Source organism: Panulirus ornatus, chromosome 14 (genome assembly GCF_036320965.1).
Source record: "Panulirus ornatus isolate Po-2019 chromosome 14, ASM3632096v1, whole genome shotgun sequence".
In the NCBI taxonomy this organism is placed as follows: Eukaryota; Metazoa; Arthropoda; class Malacostraca; order Decapoda; family Palinuridae; genus Panulirus; species Panulirus ornatus.
The window spans coordinates 44061047-44078601 of record NC_092237.1 but is presented as its reverse complement, the minus strand read 5'-3'; the positions used below and the strand labels follow the sequence as shown (position 1 = coordinate 44078601).

The window sequence follows — 17555 nt, the reverse complement described above, 5'->3', positions numbered from 1 at the left end:
ATATATATATATATATATATATATATATCTTTTTTTTTTCTTTTGTCGCTGTCTCCCGCGTTTGCGAGGTAGCACAAGGAAACAGACAAAAGAAATGGCCCAACCCACCCCCATACACATGTATATACATACGTCCACACACGCAAATATACATACCTAAACAGCTTTCCATGGTTTACCCCAGGCGCTTCACATGCCCTGATTCAATCCACTGACAGCACGTCAACCCCGGTATACCACATCGATACAATTCACTCTATTCTTTGCCCTCCTTTCACCCTCCTGCATGTTCAGGCCCCGATCACACAAAATCTTTTTCACTCCATCTTTCCACCTCCAATTTGGTCTCCCACTTCTCCTCGTTCCCTCCACCTCCGACACATATATCCTCTTGGTCAATCTTTCCTCACTCATTCTCTCCATGTGACCAAACCATTTCAAAACACCCTCTTCTGCTCTTTCAACCACGCTCTTTTTATTTCCACACATCTCTCTTACCCTTACGTTGCTTACTCGATCAAACCACCTCACACCACACATTGTCCTCAAACATCTCATTTCCAGCACATCCATCCTCATGCACACAACTCTATCCATAGCCCACGCCTCGCAACCATACAACATTGTTGGAACCACTATTCCTTCAAACATACCTATTTTTGCTTTCCGAGATAATGTTCTCGACCTCCACACATTCTTCAAGGCTCCCAGGATTTTCGCCCCCTCCCCCACCCTATGATTCACTTCCGCTTCCATGGTTCCATCCGCTGCCAGATCCACTCCCAAATATCTAAAACACTTTACTTCCTCCAGTTTTTCTCCATTCAAACTTACCTCCCAATTGACCTAACCCTCAACCCTACTGTACCTAATTACCTTGCTCTTATTCACATTTACTCTTAACTTTCTTCTTTCACACACTTTACCAAACTCAGTCACCAGCTTCTGCAGTTTCTCACATGAATCAGCCACCAGCGCTGTATCATCAGCGAACAACAACTGACTCACTTCCCAAGCTCTTTCATCCACAACAGACTTCATACTTGCCCCTCTCTCCAAAACCCTTGCATTCACCTCCCTAACAACCCCATCCATAAACAAATTAAACAACCATGGAGACATCACACAACCCTGCCGCAAACCTACATTCACTGAGAACCAATCACTTTCCTCTCTTCCTACACGTACACATGCCTTACATCCTCGTTAAAAACTTTTCACAGATTCTAACAACTTGCCTCCCACACCATATATTCTTAGTACCTTCCACAGAGCATCTCTATGAACTCTATCATATGCCTTCTCCAGATCCACAAATGCTACATACAAATCCATTTGCTTTTCTAAGTATTTCTCACATACATTCTTCAAAGCAAACACCTGATCCACACATCCTCTACCACTTCTGAAACACACTGCTTTTCCCCAATCTGATTCAATCCATTGACAGCACGTCGACCCCGGTATACCACATCAATCCAATTCACTCTATTCCTTGCCCGCCTTTCACCCTCCTGCATGTTCAGGCCCCGATCACTCAAAATCTTTTTCGCTCCATCTTTCCACCTCCAGTTTGGTCTCCCACTTCTCCTCGTTCCCTCCACCTCCGACACATATATCCTCTTGGTCAATCTTTCCTCACTCATTCTTTCCATGTGCCCAAACCATTTCAAAACACCCTCTTCTGCTCTCTCAACCACACTCTTTTTATTTCCACACATCTCTCTTACCCTTACATTACTTACTCGATCAAACCACCTCACATCACACATTGTCCTCAAACATCTCATTTCCTGCACATCCACCTTCCTTTGCACAACTCTATCTATAGCCCTTGCTTTGCAACCATATAACATTGTTGGAACCACTATTCCTTCAAACATACCCATTTTTGCTTTCAAAGATAACGTTCTCGACTTCCACTCATTTTACAATGCTCAAAGAACTTTCGCCCCCTCCACCAACCTATGATTCACTTCTGCTTCTATGGTTACATCCGCTGCCAAATCCACTCCCAGATATCTAAAACACTTCACTTCCTCCAGTTTTTCTCCATTCAAACTTACATCCCAACTGACTTGTCCCTCAACCCTACTGTACCCAATAACCTTTACCTTATTCACATCTACTCTCAGCTTTCTTCTTTCACACACTTTACCAAACTCAGTCACCAGCTTCTGCAGTTTCTCACCTGAATCAGCCACCAGCGCCCTATCATCAGCGAACAACAACTGACTCACTTCCCAAGCTCTTTCATCCACAACAGACTGCATACCAGCCCCTCTTTCCAAAACTCTTGCATTCACCTATCTAACAACCCCATCCATAAACAAATTAAACAACCATGGGGACATCACGCACCCCTGCCACAAACCAACATTCACTGAGAACCAATCACTTTTCTCTCTTCCTACGTACACATGCCTTACATCCTCGATAAAAACCTTTCACTACTTCTAACAACTTACCTCCAACACCATATATTCTTAATACCTTCCACAGAGCATCTCTATCAACTCTATCATATGCCTTCTCCAGATCCATAAATGCTACATACAAATCCATTTGCTTTTCTAAGTATTTCTCATATACATTTGTCAAAGCAAACACCTGATCCACACATCCTCTACCACTTCTGAAACCATACTGCTCTTCCCCAATCTGATGCTCTGTACATGCCCTCCCATATAATTTACCAGGAATACTCAACAAACTTATACCTCTGAAATTTGAGCACTCACTCTTATCCCCTTCGCCTTTGTACAATGGCACTATGCAAGCATTCCACCAGTCCTCAGGCACCTCACCATGAGTCACACATACATTAAATACCCTTACCAGCCAGTGAACAACACAGTCACCCCCTTTTTTAATGAATTCCACTGCAATACCATCCAAACCCGCTGCCTTGCTGGCTTTTATCTTCCATAAAGCTTTTACTACCTCTTCTCTGTTTACCAAATCATTCTCCCTAACCCTCTCACTTTGCACATCACCTCAACCAAAACACCCTATATCTGCCACTCTATCATCAAACACATTCAACAAACCTTCAAAATACTCACTCCATCTCCTTCTCAGGTCACCACTACTTGTTATCACCTCCCCATTAGCCCCCTTCAATGATATTCCCATTTGTTCCCTTGTCTTACGCACTTTATCTACCTCCTTCCAAAACATCTTTTTATTCTCCCTAAAATTTAATGATACTCTCTCACCCCAACTCTCATTTGCCCTCTTTTTTGCCTCTTGCACCTTTCTCTTGATCTCCTGCCTCTTTCTTTTATGCATCTCCCACTCATTTGCATTATTTCCCTGCTAAAATCGCCCAAATGCCTCTCTCTTCTCTTTCACTAATAATCTTACTTCTTCATCCCACCACTCACTACCCTTTCTAATCTGCCCACCTCCCACGCTTCTCATGCCACAAGCATCTTTTGCCCAAGCCATCACTGTTTCCCTGAACAAATCCCATTCCTCCCCCACTCCCCTTACCTCCTTTGTTTTCACCCTTTCCCATTCTGTGCTCAGTCTCTCCTTGTACTTCCTCACACAAGTCTCCTTGGGTTCCCAAGCTCACTTACTCTCACCACTCTCTTCACCCCAACATTCTCTCTTCTTTTCTGAAAACCTCTACAAATGTTCACCTTCCCCTCCACAAGATAATGATCAGACATCTCTCCAGTTGCACCTCTCAGCACATTAACATCCAAAAGTCTCTCTTTTGCACGCCTATCAATTAACACGTAATCCAATAACGCTCTCTGGCCATATCTCCGACTTACATACGCCTACTGATGTATATCTCTCTTTTTACACCAGGTATTCCCAATCAACAGTCCTTTTTCAGCACATAAATCTACAAGCTCTTCACCATTACCATTTACAACACTGAACACCCCATGTACAACAATTATTCCCTCAACTGCCACATTACTCACCTTTGCATTCAAATCACCCATCACAAAACCCGGTCTCGTGTATGAAAACTACTAACAGACTCACTCAGCTGCTCCTAAAACACTTGCCTCTCATGATCTTTGTTCTCATGCCCAGGTGCATATGCACCAATAATCACCCATCTCTCTCCATCAACTTTCAGTTTTACCCATATCAATCTACAGTTTACTTTCACTCTATCACATACTCCCACCACTCCTGTTTCAGGAGTAGTGCTACTCCTTCCCTTGGTTTTGTCCTTTCACTAACCCCTGACTCTACTCCCAAGACATTCCCAAACCACTCTTCCCCTTTACCCTTGAGCTTCATTTCACTCAGAGTCAAAACATCCAGGTTCCTTTCTTCAAACAAACTACCTATCTCTCCTTTTTTTTCTCATCTTGGTTACATCCACACACATTTAGACACCCTAATCTGAGCCTTTGAGGAAGATGAGCACTCCCTGCGTGACTCCTTCTGTTTCCCCTTTTAGAAAGTTAAAATAAAAGGAGGGGAAGGTTTCTAAACCCCGCTCCCGTCCCCTTTAGTCGCCTTCTACGACACATGAGGAATGTGTGGGAAGTATTCTTTCTCCCCTTTTCCTTGCACACCTTTCACCCTCGTGCATGTTCAGGTCCCGATCACTCAAAATCTTTTTTACACCATCTTTCCTCCTCCAATTTGGTCTCTCACTTCTCGTTCCTTCCACCTCCGACACATATATCCTCTTGGTCAATCTTTCCTCACTCATTCTCTCCATGTGACCAAACCATTTCAAAACACCCTCAACTGCTCTCTCAACCACACTCTTTCTACTATCACACATATCTTGAACCTTCATTACTTACTCGATCAAAACACCGCACACCACGTATTGTCCTCAAACATCTCATTTCCAGCACATCCATCCTCCTCCACACAACTCTATCTATAGCCCACGCCTCGCAACCATATATCGTTGTTGGAACCACCATTCCTTCAAACATACCCAATTTTGCTTTCCAAGATAACATTCTCGACTTCCACACATTCTTCAACCCTCCCAGAACTTTTGCCCCTCCCCCTACAATTCACTTCCGCTCTCATGGTTACATCCACTGCCAAATCCACTTCCAGATATCTAAAACACTTCACTTCCTCCAGTTTTTCTCCATTCAAACTTACCAGCTTCTGCAGTTTCTTACCCAAATCAGCTACCAGCGCTGTATCATCAGCGAACAACAACTCACTCACTTCCCAAGCTCTCTCATCCACAACAGACTGTATACTTGCCCCTCTTTCCAAAACTCTTGCATTCACCACCCTAACAACGCCATCCATAAACAAATTAAACAATTATGGAGACATCCTGCACCCCTGCTGCAAACCAACATTCACTGAGAACCAATCACTTTCCTCTCTTCCTACAGGTACACATGCCTTACATCCTCGATAAAAACGTTTCACTGCTTCTAACAACTTGCCTCCTACACCTTATATTCTTAATAACCTTCCATACATATATACACATGTATATATTCCTAAATGCTACCTTCATCCATTCCTGCTTATCCTGACACCTTATTCAAAAAACTGTATCATGTAAATAACACCTGGCTAATCATTGCTATCTATAACTGGGCCCAAATACTGACTGAATACCAGTAAAGGTATCATTTTCTTTACTGGGGAGACACCCTAAAAAAAATGATAATAAAAGGGCAATATCTAATAAGATTTCATTTAAAAAGAGAGATACCTGGTATATCAATTTTTCATATATGTTGTTTTCAGAGTAGGAACTACTTCATTAAAATACAAGTGTAAAATGTACAAATAATTCTTAACACAGCACAGACTAATTAGGCTTGTTTTTTTATCGTTTTATTATACTTTGATGCTGTCTCCCGTGTTAGCAAGGTAGCGCAAGAAACAGACGAAAGAATGGCCCAGTCCACCCACATACACATAAACATAAATGACAACACACACACATTTACATACCTATACATTTCAAGGTAAACGTACATTTAAATATTCACACATGCTGCCTTCATCCATTCCTGCTGCCACCCCGCCACTCGTGTTAGCAAGGTAGCACAAGGAAACAGACAAAAGAATGGCCCAACCCACCCACATACACATGTATATACATAAATACCAACACACGCACATATACATACCTATACATTTCAACGTATACATACATATACATATGAACATATTCATACATGCTGTCTTCATCCATTCCTGCTGCCACCCTGCCACACATGAAATCAAATCCCCCCCCCCGTGCGCATGAGGTAGCGCTAGGAAAAGATAACAAAGGCCACATTTGTTCACATTCAGTCTCTAGCTGTCAGGTGTAATGCACCAAAGCCACAGCTCCCTTTCCACATCCAAGCCCAACAAAACTTTCCATGGTTTACCCCAGATGCTTCACATACCCTGGTTCAATCCATTGACAGTACGTCAACCCCGGTATATCACATCGTTCCAATTCACTCAATTCCTTGCATGCCTTTCACCCTCCTGAATGTTCAGACCCTGATCAATCAGAATCTTTTTCACCCCATCTTTCCACCTCTAATTTGGTTTCCCTCTTCTCGTTCCCTCCACCTCTGACACATATATCCTCTTGGTCAATCTTTCCTCACTCATTCTCTCCATGTGACCAAATCATTTCAATACACCCTCTTCTGCTCTCTCAACCACACTGTTTTTATTACTACACATATCTCTTACCCTTTCATTACTTACTCGATCAAACCACCTCATACCACATACTGTACCCAAACATCTCACTTCCAACACATCCATCCTCCTCCACACAACCCTATCTATAGCCCATGCCTCACAACCATATACCATTGTTGGAACCACTGTTCCTTCAACATATCCATTTTTGCTCACCGAGAAAAGGTTCTCCCCTTCCACACATTTTTCAACGCTCCCAGAACCTTAGCCCCCTCCCCAATCCTGTGATTCACTTCTGCTTCCATGGTTCCATCTGCTGCCATATCCACTCCCAGATATCTAAAACACTTCACTTCCTCTAGATTTTCTCCATTCAAACTTACCTCCCAATTAACTTGTTCCTCAACCCCACTGAACCTATTAACCTTGCTCTTACTCACATTTACTCTTAACTTTCTTCTTTCACACACTTACCAAACTCAGTCACCTGCTTCTGCAGTTTCTCACATGAATCAGCCACCAGCACTGTATAATCAGCGAACAACAACTGACTCAATTCCCAAACCCTCTCATCCACAACAGACTGCATACTTGCCCCTCTTTCCAAAACTCTTGCATCTACCTCCCTAACAACCCCATCCATAAACAAATTAAACAACCATGGAGACATCACGCATCCCTGCCACAAACTGACATTCACTGGGAACCAATCACTTTCCTCTCTTCCTACTCGTACACATGCCCTACATCCTCAATAAAAACTTTTCGCTGCTTCTAGCAACTTACCTCCCACACCATACACTCTTAATACATTCCACAAAGCATCTCTATTAACTCTATCATATGCCTTCTCCAGATCCATAAATGCTATACAAATCCATCTGCTTTTCTTCCATAAATGCTATACAAATCCATATGCTTTTCTAAGTATTTCTCACATACATTCTTCAAAGCAAACACCAGATCCACACATCCTCTACCACTTCTAAAACCACACTGCTCTTCCCCAATCTGATGCTCTGTACACACTTTGACCCTTTCAATCAATACCCTCCCATATAATTTCACAGAAATACTCAACAAACTTATACCTCTATAATTTGAACACTAGCTTTTATCCCCTTTGCTTTTGTACAATGGCACTATGCATGCATTTCACCAATCCTCAGGCACTTCTCCATAATACATACATATAGTGAATATCCTCACCAACCAGTCAACAACACAATCACCCCTTTTTTTAATAAATTCCACTGCAATACCATCAAAACCCACAGCCTTGCTGGCTTTCATCTTCTGCAAAACTTTCATCACCTCTTCTCTGTTTACCAAATCATTCTCCCTGACCCCTCTCACTTCGCACACCACCTCGACCAAAACACCCTATATCTGCCACTTTCTCATCAAACACATTCAACAAACCTTCAAAATACTCACTCCATCTCACCTCTACCACTACTTATTACCTCCCCATTTGCCCCTTTCACCGATGTTCCCATTTCTTCTCGTCTTACCCACTTTATTTACCTCCTTCCAAAACACATTTTCATTCTCCCTAAAATTTAATGATACTCTCTCACCCCAACTCTCACTTGCACTCTTTTTCACCTCTTGCACCTTTCTCTTGACCTCTTGCCTCTTCCTTTTATACATCTCCCAGTTATTTGCACTATTTCCCTGCAAAACTCATCCAAATGCCTTTCTCTTCTCTTTCAGTAGCAATCTTCTTCATCCCACCACTCACTCCCTTTCTAATCTTCCCACCTCCCACCTTTCTCATGCAACAGGCATCTTTTGTGCAAGCCATCACTGCTTCCCTAAATACATCCCATTCCTCCCCCACTCCCCTTATGTCATTTGCTCTCACCTTTTTCCATTCTCTGCTCAATCTCTCCTAGTACTTCCTCACACAAGTCTCCTTTCCAAGCTCACTCTCACCACTTTTTTCACCCCAACATTCTCTCTTCTTTTCTGAAAACCTACATATCTTCACCTTCATCTCCACAAGATTATGATCAGACATCCTTCCACTTGCCCCTCTCCGCACATTAACATCCAAAAGTCTCTCTTTTACGCACCTATCAATTAACACGTAATCCAGTAACGCTCTCTGGCCATCTCTCCTACTTACATACGTATACTTATGTATATATCTCTCTTTTCAAACCAGGTATTCCTAATCACCAATCCTTTTTCAGCATACAAATCTACAAGTTATTCAACATTTCCATTTACAACACTGAACACCCCATGTACACCAATTATACCCTCAACTGCCACATCACTTACCTTTACTATACTTAAAAATAAAAAATAAAAGTATGAAGATTATTTCTCATGAAATCTTGTTTTGTTAACACTGAAATTCATACCTGAAATGAATCCTAATATACAGAGAGAGAGAGAGAGAGAGAGAGAGAGAGAGAGAGAGAGAGAGAGAGAGAGAGAGAGAGAGAGAGAGAGAGAGAGAGAGAGAGAGAATGATACAATTCACTTTGATTATAAAAATATATGCTGTAATTGCAAAAATGAATTTCCTTTAACCAAACTTCATTAAATTCCCTTACTTCCTAATAGTCCATGCTAAGAGATCTTTGTGCGTAGATGTGCGGTGGTGTCCTACTAAACCCTCAAGAAGGGCCAGAAGGTTGATTTTTTGGGCACGACGAGTAAAGTGGAAGTAAGGATCACTGTTGCGGTGGTATCGCTCCTCCTCATGTAGAGCATAGCCTATCAAATGGAGGACCTTCTGCAACTGGGATTCACTTACGCTCTGAGCTTTGGTCTCACTCATCCTGTGAAATATATAGAAGCCACCTTGACTTGACAAATACTTGGACATCTATCACAGAAACAACTTACAAAATACAACATAAATATGATTAAACCAATTCTCTTTATTGCCACTTTCTAAAAACAAGAAATGTATCCCAATTTTTATATTTACTTTTGATCAGAAGCAGCCTCAGCATGAGAAGCTCAAGTTCACTACCCAAACAATTTCATTATATACTTGATGTGTTTTCACTATGTAGTTGGTAGGCAGCCACTTACTAGGGAAGTATATTAGTGGTACTAACTGCCTGGGAATCCTGAGGGTTAGTGGCAGCTGTGTAATAAGCAAGCACTTCAGAAGTTAAGTTACATTCCTCTGTTCAAGGAAGCTGAATTCTCTTTCTGCCTCACTTACAAATGGACTGCTGGCATTCTCTTCACAAGCATACAGTCTTGGCTTTTCATACATAATATTTGACAACACTCAACTCATACAACTCATTCTTTAAAACTCTAGATTTTCCTGCAGTGAGTGCTATGCACTATCCCAGCACTTTGACAAAATGGTAGGAGCAACAGAAAGTAGCATTAGGTAGTTACAGTAAGCAGCAGCATTACATAGAAGCAGTGGGTAGGAACATTAGGTTGGAGCATATAAGGTACAAGTAGTAGGCAGGATCATTAGGCAGAAATATAAGGTGGAAGTAGTCGATAGGAACACTGAACAGGAGCCTCTTCAAACATTGCTCAAGAATTGCCTTCTACCAGTCAAGGATACAAAAATTAAGAAACAGCACTGGAGTTCACTGGTTATGGAGACTCTTTTGCCATGGCCAACACCTAAAGGGACTTACTAAAGGGAACATGAATGATAGATATAGATGGATAGACAGAGGGCATACATAATATGATTAGTGTCTTGCAGTAAACAAGCTTCTGGATTGTGATGAGACAGTGATTTATAGCTTGTATGATGATATATTCAACATCAATATGTACACAACATGTGTGTACATATATGTGATGGACTTGGGAGTCATCATCATCCTTAACCTATCACTAGCGTCTCACATTAACTGAATAGTTAAGGAGACCAACAGGTGTTTGTTGGCAATTATCAGAAAGGCTTTTAAGTGCACAGATAAGGAAATCTCTCACACACTGTTCATATCTTAGATAAGGCCAAAACTAAAATACTCTCCATAAATTTGGTCATTGACCCAAAAGAAGAACAAAAAACTAACAAAGGAGTTCCAAAGACGGACAACAGAGACAGTGCAAGAATTAAAAGAGCTCAGTTACTGGGAGAGACTGAAGCCTCAAATTTGCCCACCATGGAAGAAAGTAAAGGTTGACATGATTGCAAACTCCAAGTTTTTAGACACATTAACGATGTACACAGCAATCAGTCCACTGAACTGAAATATGTAGGGGCTAGACAATAAAAGGACATAACATGAAAGTAAACAAGAAACTTTTTAAAACAATGTCGGAGGTGCTGCTACTGTGGAAAGTAAAGAAGCTAGAAATTGGAGAAAGTAATGAGTTTCAGCACTTCGAGAGGTACTCTAGTTTTACTTGAGTAGCCAAGTCTCACCCCTCCTACTCATGGTGGCCTCGTTAGCACACCCCTTAGGGGTGGAATTAAGGGAGGAGGCTTTGCCCAATTACATCAGGGGTATACTTTTAGATTTGAACAAACACCTGAGGTGTACTGTTACTTTTAACTCTGACAATTTTGGAGCCTTGCTGCCTCTGTAAACACTGTGCTGGAGTTGTCCTCTGTCAGTGACCTAACAAGGGTGAGGCAAAAAAGTTAAGAAGAGGCACTGGAGTTTACCAGTTATGCTGAGGGTTAAAAGGAACAAGCAATCAAGGGTGATGGTGCTGAATGTGAATGGAATGAGTGGGGAAAATAAAAAGGAGGGAAACTGTGGAGGAGTTTAAAAGTTATGGCATGGATGTGCTTGGGATTGGGGAAGCCCATATCCTCAGGCAAGGTGTGTGGAGTGAAGACGGAAAAGATGAATGAGTGGTGAAAGGTTGACAAAGAGGAAATATGTGTCAGAGGTGGAGGGAACAAGGAGAAGCAGGAGACCAAATTGGAGGTGACTGGATGGGGTGAAAAAGATTTTGAGCGATCGAAGCCTGAACATACAGGAGGGTGAAAGGTGTGCAAGGAATAGAATGAATAGGAACAATGTAGTATACCAGCGTTGACATGTCAATGGACTGAACCAGGGGATGTAAAATGTCTGGGGTAAACCATGGAAAGGTCTGTGGGGCCTGGATGTGGATAGGTAGCTGTGGTTTCAGTGCATTACATATGACAGCAAGAGAATGAGTGTGAACAAACGTTTTTATTTTTCTTTTTTGTCTGTTTCCCTAGCTCTAACTCGCTGAAGCAGGAGGTGGCCATGCTTTTTCCTGTGGAGTGGGGTTGTGCCAGAAATGGATGAAGGCAAGCAAGTATGAATATGTACATGAGTATATATGTGTATATGAGTGGATGGGTCATTCCTCATCTGTTTCCTGCCACTCACTGATGCGGGAAACGGCATTCAAGTACAATAATAAAAATACATATACACAGCAGATGCTTCGAAAAATAGAATGTATATGAGAAATACTTAGAAAAACAGATGGACTTGTATGAAGAATTTATGGATCAGGAGGAGGCATATGAAAGGGTTGATAAGATGCTTTGGGGAAGGTCTTAAGAGGAGGTAGGTTCCTGCAAGCAGTGAAAAATTTTTATCAGGGACGTAAGGTATGCGTAGGAGTAGGAAAAGAGGAGAGCGAGTGGGTTCCCAATAAATGTCGGTCTGTGGCAAGGGTGTATAATGCTCCCATGGTTGTTGAATTTGCTTATGGATGGGGTGGTTAGGAAAGTAAATGCAAGAGTTGTGGAGAGAGGGATGATTAGGCAGTCTATTGAGGATGAGAGGACTTTGGATGTGTCAGTTACTGTTCGCTGATGATACAGCTCCAATGGCTGATTCGAAAGAGAAACTGCAGAAGTTAGTGACTGAGTCTGGAAAAGTGTGTGAAAGGAGAAAGTTGAGAGTAAATGTGAATAAGAGCAAGGTTATCAGGTTTAGTAAGGTGGAGGGACAAGTTAATTGGGATGTAAGTTTGAATGGAGAAAAATTAGAGGAAGAAGTGTTTTAGATATCTGGGAGTGGACTTAGCAGGAGATGGAACCATGGAAGCAGAAGTGGGTCACAAGGTGGGGGAGGAGGCGAAGGTTCTGGGAGCGATGAAGAATGTGTGGAAGGAGAGAACGTTATCTTAAGAGAGCAAAAATGGGCATGTTTGACGATATATTAGTTCCAAAAATGTTGTGTGGTAGCAAGGCATGGGCCACAGATAGGGTTGTAAGGAGGGTGGATGTGTTGGAAATGAAATGTTTGAAGACAATATGTGGTGTGAGGCAGTTTGGTCGTGAAGGGTAAGAGAGCTGTGTGGAAATAAAAAGTGTGGGTGAGAGAGCAGAAGAGGGAGTAATGAAATGGTTTGGACATATGGAGAGAATGAGTGAGGAAAGATTGACAAAGAGAATATATGTGTCAGAGGTAGAGGGAACAAGGAGAAGCTGGAGACCAAATTGGAGGTAGAAGGATGGAGTGAAAAAGATTTTGAGAGATCGGGGCCTGAACATACATGAGGGTGAGAAGCATGAAAGGAAAAGAATGAATTGAAATAATGTGGTATACCAGGGTCGACGTGCTGTCAATGGACTGAACCAGGGCAGGTGAAGTGCCTGGGGTAAACAATGGAAAGGTCTGTGGGGCCTGGATGTAGATAGGGAGCTGTGGTTTTGGTGCATTACACATGACAGCTAGAGACTGAGTGTGAAACAATGTGGCCTTTTTGTCTGTTTTCCTGGTGCTACCTTACTGAAGTGGGGGTTAACAATGCTGCTTCCTGTATGGTGGGGTAGAGACAGGAATGGATGAAGGCAAGCAAGTATGAATATGTACATGTGTATATAGACGCATAGGTCTATGTATATATATGTTCGTATGTAAATGCATATATGTGTGCGTAGGTGGGCGTAAGAATATATGGTGTGAGAGGCAAGTTGTTAGAAGCAGTGAAAAGTTTTTATCGAGGATGTAAGGCATGTGTACGTGTAGGAAGAGAGGAAAGTGATTGGTTCTCAGTGAATGTACGTTTGTGGCAGGGGTGTGTGATGTCTCCATGGTTGTTTAATTTGTTTATGGATGGGGTTGTTAGGGAGGTGAATGCAAGAGTTTTGGAAAGAGGGGCAAGTATGCAGTCTGTTGTGGATGAGAGAGCTTGGGAAGTGAGTCAGTTGTTGTTCGCTGATGATACAGCACTGGTGGCTGATTCATGTAAGAAACTGCAGAAGCTGGTGACTGAGTTTGGTAAAGTGTGTGAAAGAAGAAAGTTAAGAGTAAATGTGAATAAGAGCAAGGTTATTAGGTACAGTAGGGTTGAGGGTCAAGTCAATTGGGAGGTAAGTTTGAATGGAGAAAAACTGGAGGAAGTAAAGTGTTTTAGATATCTGGGAGTGGATCTGGCAGCGGATGGAACCATGGAAGCGGAAGTGAATCATAGGGTGGGGGAGGGGGCGAAAATTCTGGGAGCCTTGAAGAATGTTTGTAAGTCGAGAACATTATCTCGGAAAGCAAAAATTCATATGTTTGAAGGAATAGTGGTTCCAATAATGTTGTATGGATAGAGTGTACGCAGGAGGGTGGATGTGCTGGAAATGAGATGTTTGAGGACAATATGTGGTGTGCGGTGGTTTCGTCGAGTTAGTAATGTAAGGGTAAGAGAGATGTGTAGAAATAAAAAGAGTGTGGTTGAGAGAGCAGAAGAGGGTGTTTTGAAATGGTTTGGTCACATGGAGAGAATGAGTGAGGAAAGATTGACCAAGAGGATATATGCATCAGAGGTGGAGGGAACGAGGAGAAGTGGGAGAGCAGATTGGAGGTGGAAAGATGGAGTGAAAAAGATTTTGAGTGATCGGGGCCTGAACATGGAGGACATGTATATGTCTGTGTGTGTATATATATGTGTACACTGAGATGTATAGGTATGTATATTTTCGTGTGTGGACGTGTATCTATATACATGTGTATGTGGGCAGGTTGGGACTTTCTTTCGTCTGTTTCCTTGCGCTACCTCGCTAACGCGGGAGACAGCGACAAAGCAAAATAAATATATATATATTTTTTTTTTTGGCTTTGTCGCTGTCTCCCGCGTTTGCGAGGTAGCGAAAGGAAACAGACGAAAGAAATGGCCCAACCCACCCCCATACACATGTATATACATACGTCAACAAACGCAAATATACATACCTACACAGCTTTCCATGGTTTACCCCAGACGCTTCACATGCCTTGATTCAATCCACTGACAGCACGTCAACCCCGGTATACCACATCGCTCCAGTTCACTCTATTCCTTGCCCTCCTTTCACCCTCCTGCATGTTCAGGCCCCGATCACACAAAATCTTTTTCACTCCATCTTTCCACCTCCAATTTGGTCTCCCTCTTCTCCTCGTTCCCTCCACCTCCGACACATATATCCTCTTGGTCAATCTTTCCTCACTCATTCTCTCCATGTGCCCAAACCACTTCAAAACACCCTCTTCTGCTCTCTCAACCACGCTCTTTTTATTTCCACACATCTCTCTTACCCTTATGTTACTCACTCGATCAAACCACCTCACACCACACATTGTCCTCAAACATCTCATTTCCAGCACATCCATCCTCCTGCGCACAACTCTATCCATAGCCCACGCCTCGCAACCATACAACATTGTTGGAACCACTATTCCTTCAAACATACCCATTTTTGCTTTCCGAGATAATGTTCTCGACTTCCACACATTCTTCAAGGCCCCCAGAATTTTCGCCCCCTCCCCCACCCTATGATCCACTTCCGCTTCCATGGTTCCATCCGCTGCCAGATCCACTCCCAGATATCTAAAACACTTCACTTCCTCCAGTTTTTCTCCATTTTGCTTTGTCGCTGTCTCCCGCGTTAGCGAGGTAGCGCAAGGAAACAGACGAAAGAATGGCCCAACCCACCCACATACACATGTATATACATACACGTCCACACACGCAAATATACATACCTATACATCTCAATGTATACATACATATATACACACACAGACATATACATATATACACATGTACATAATTCATACCATCTGCCTTTATTCATTCCCATCGCCACACATGAAATAACAACCCCCTCCCCCCTCATGTGTGCGAGGTAGCGCTAGGAAAAGACAACAAAGGATACATTCATTCACACTCAGTCTCTAGCTCTCATGTAATAATGCACCGAAACCACAGCTCCCTTTCCACATCCAGGCCTCACAGAACTTTCCATGGTTTACCCCAGATGCTTCACATGCCCTGGTTCAACCCACTGACAGCATGTCGACCCTGGTACACCACATCGTTCCAATTCACTCTATTCCTTGCACGCCTTTCACCCTCCTGCATGTTCAAGCCCCAATCACTCTAAATCTTTTTCACTCCATCTTTCCACCTCTAATTTGGTCTCTCACTTCTCCTTGTTCCCTCCAACTCTGACATATATATCCTCTTGGTCAATCTTTCCTCACTCATTCTCTCCATGTGACCAAACCATTTCAAAACACCCTCTTCTGCTCTCTCAACCACACTCTTTTTATACCCACACATCTCTCTTACCCTATTATCATTTACTTGATCAAACAACCTCACACCACATATTGTCCTCAAACATCTCATTTCCAGCACATCCACCCTCCTGCGCACAACTCTATCCATAGCCCACACCTCGCAACCATACAGCATTGTTGGAACCACTATTCCTTCAAACATACGAATTTTTGCTTTCCGAGATAATGTTCTCGACTTCCACACATTCTTCAACGCTCACAGAATTTTCGCCCCCTCCCCCATCCTATGATTCAGTTCCGCTTCCATGGTTCCATCCGCTGCCTAATCCACTCCCAGATATCTAAAACACTTCACTTCCTCCAGTTTTTCTCCATACAAACTTACCTCCCAATTTACTTGACCCTCAACCCTACTGTACCTAATAACCTTGCTCTTATTCACATTTACTCTCAACTTTCTTCTTTCACACACTTTACCAAACTCAGTCACCAGCTTCTGCAGTTTCTCACATGAATCAGCCACCAGTGCTCTATCATCAGCGAAACAACAACTGACTCACTTCCCAAGCTCTCTCATCCACAACAGACTGCATACTTGGCCCTCTTTCCAAAACTCTTGCAATCACCTCCCAAACAACCCCATCCATAAACAAATTAAACGACCATGGAGACATCACACACCCATGCCGCAAACCTACATTCACTGAGAACCAATCACTTTCCTCTCTTCCTACACGTACACATGCCTTACATCCTCGATAAAAACTTTTCACTGCTTCTAACAACTTGCCTCCCACACCATATATTCTTAATACCTTCCACAGAGCATCTCTATCAACTCTATCATATGCCTTCTCCAGATCCATAAATGCTACATACAAATCCATTTGCTTTTCTAAGTATTTCTCAGATACATCCCTCAAAGCAAACACCTGATCCACACATCCTCTACCACTTCTGAAACCACACTGCTCTTCCCCAATCTGAAGCTCTGTACATGACTTCACCCTCTCAATCAATACCCTCCCATATAACTTACCAGGAATACTCAACAAACTTATACCTCTGTAATTTGAGCACTCACATTTCTCCCCTTTGCCTTTGTACAATGGCACTATGCAAGCATTCTGCCAATCCTCAGGCACCTCACCATGAATCATACATACATTAAATAACCTTACCAACCAGTCAACAACACACTCATCCCCTTTTTTATAAATTCCACTGCAATACCATCCAAACCCGCTGCCTTGCCGGCTTTCATCTTCCGCAAAGATTTTACCTCCTCTTCTCTGTTTACCAAATCATTTTCCCTAACCCTCTCAATTTCCACACCACCTCGACCAAAACACCCTATATCTGCCACTGTATCATCAAACACATTCAACAAAACTTCAAAATACTCACTCCACCTCCTTCTCACATCACCACTACTTGTTATCACCTCCCCATTAGCCCCCTTCACTGAAGTTCCCATTTGTTCCCTTGTCTTACGCACTTTATTTA

At 42.5% G+C, this 17555-nt stretch overlaps 1 protein-coding gene across 1 annotated transcript in view; it reads right to left on the bottom strand.

Moving 5' to 3' along the window:
- Positions 1–17555, bottom strand: part of Ubr1 (Ubr1 ubiquitin ligase) — a 514997-nt gene that overhangs the window by 204765 nt on the left and 292677 nt on the right. The window contains 1 exon segment of the mRNA XM_071669737.1: positions 9183–9410. Coding sequence (XP_071525838.1) covers positions 9183–9410 — 228 coding nt within the window.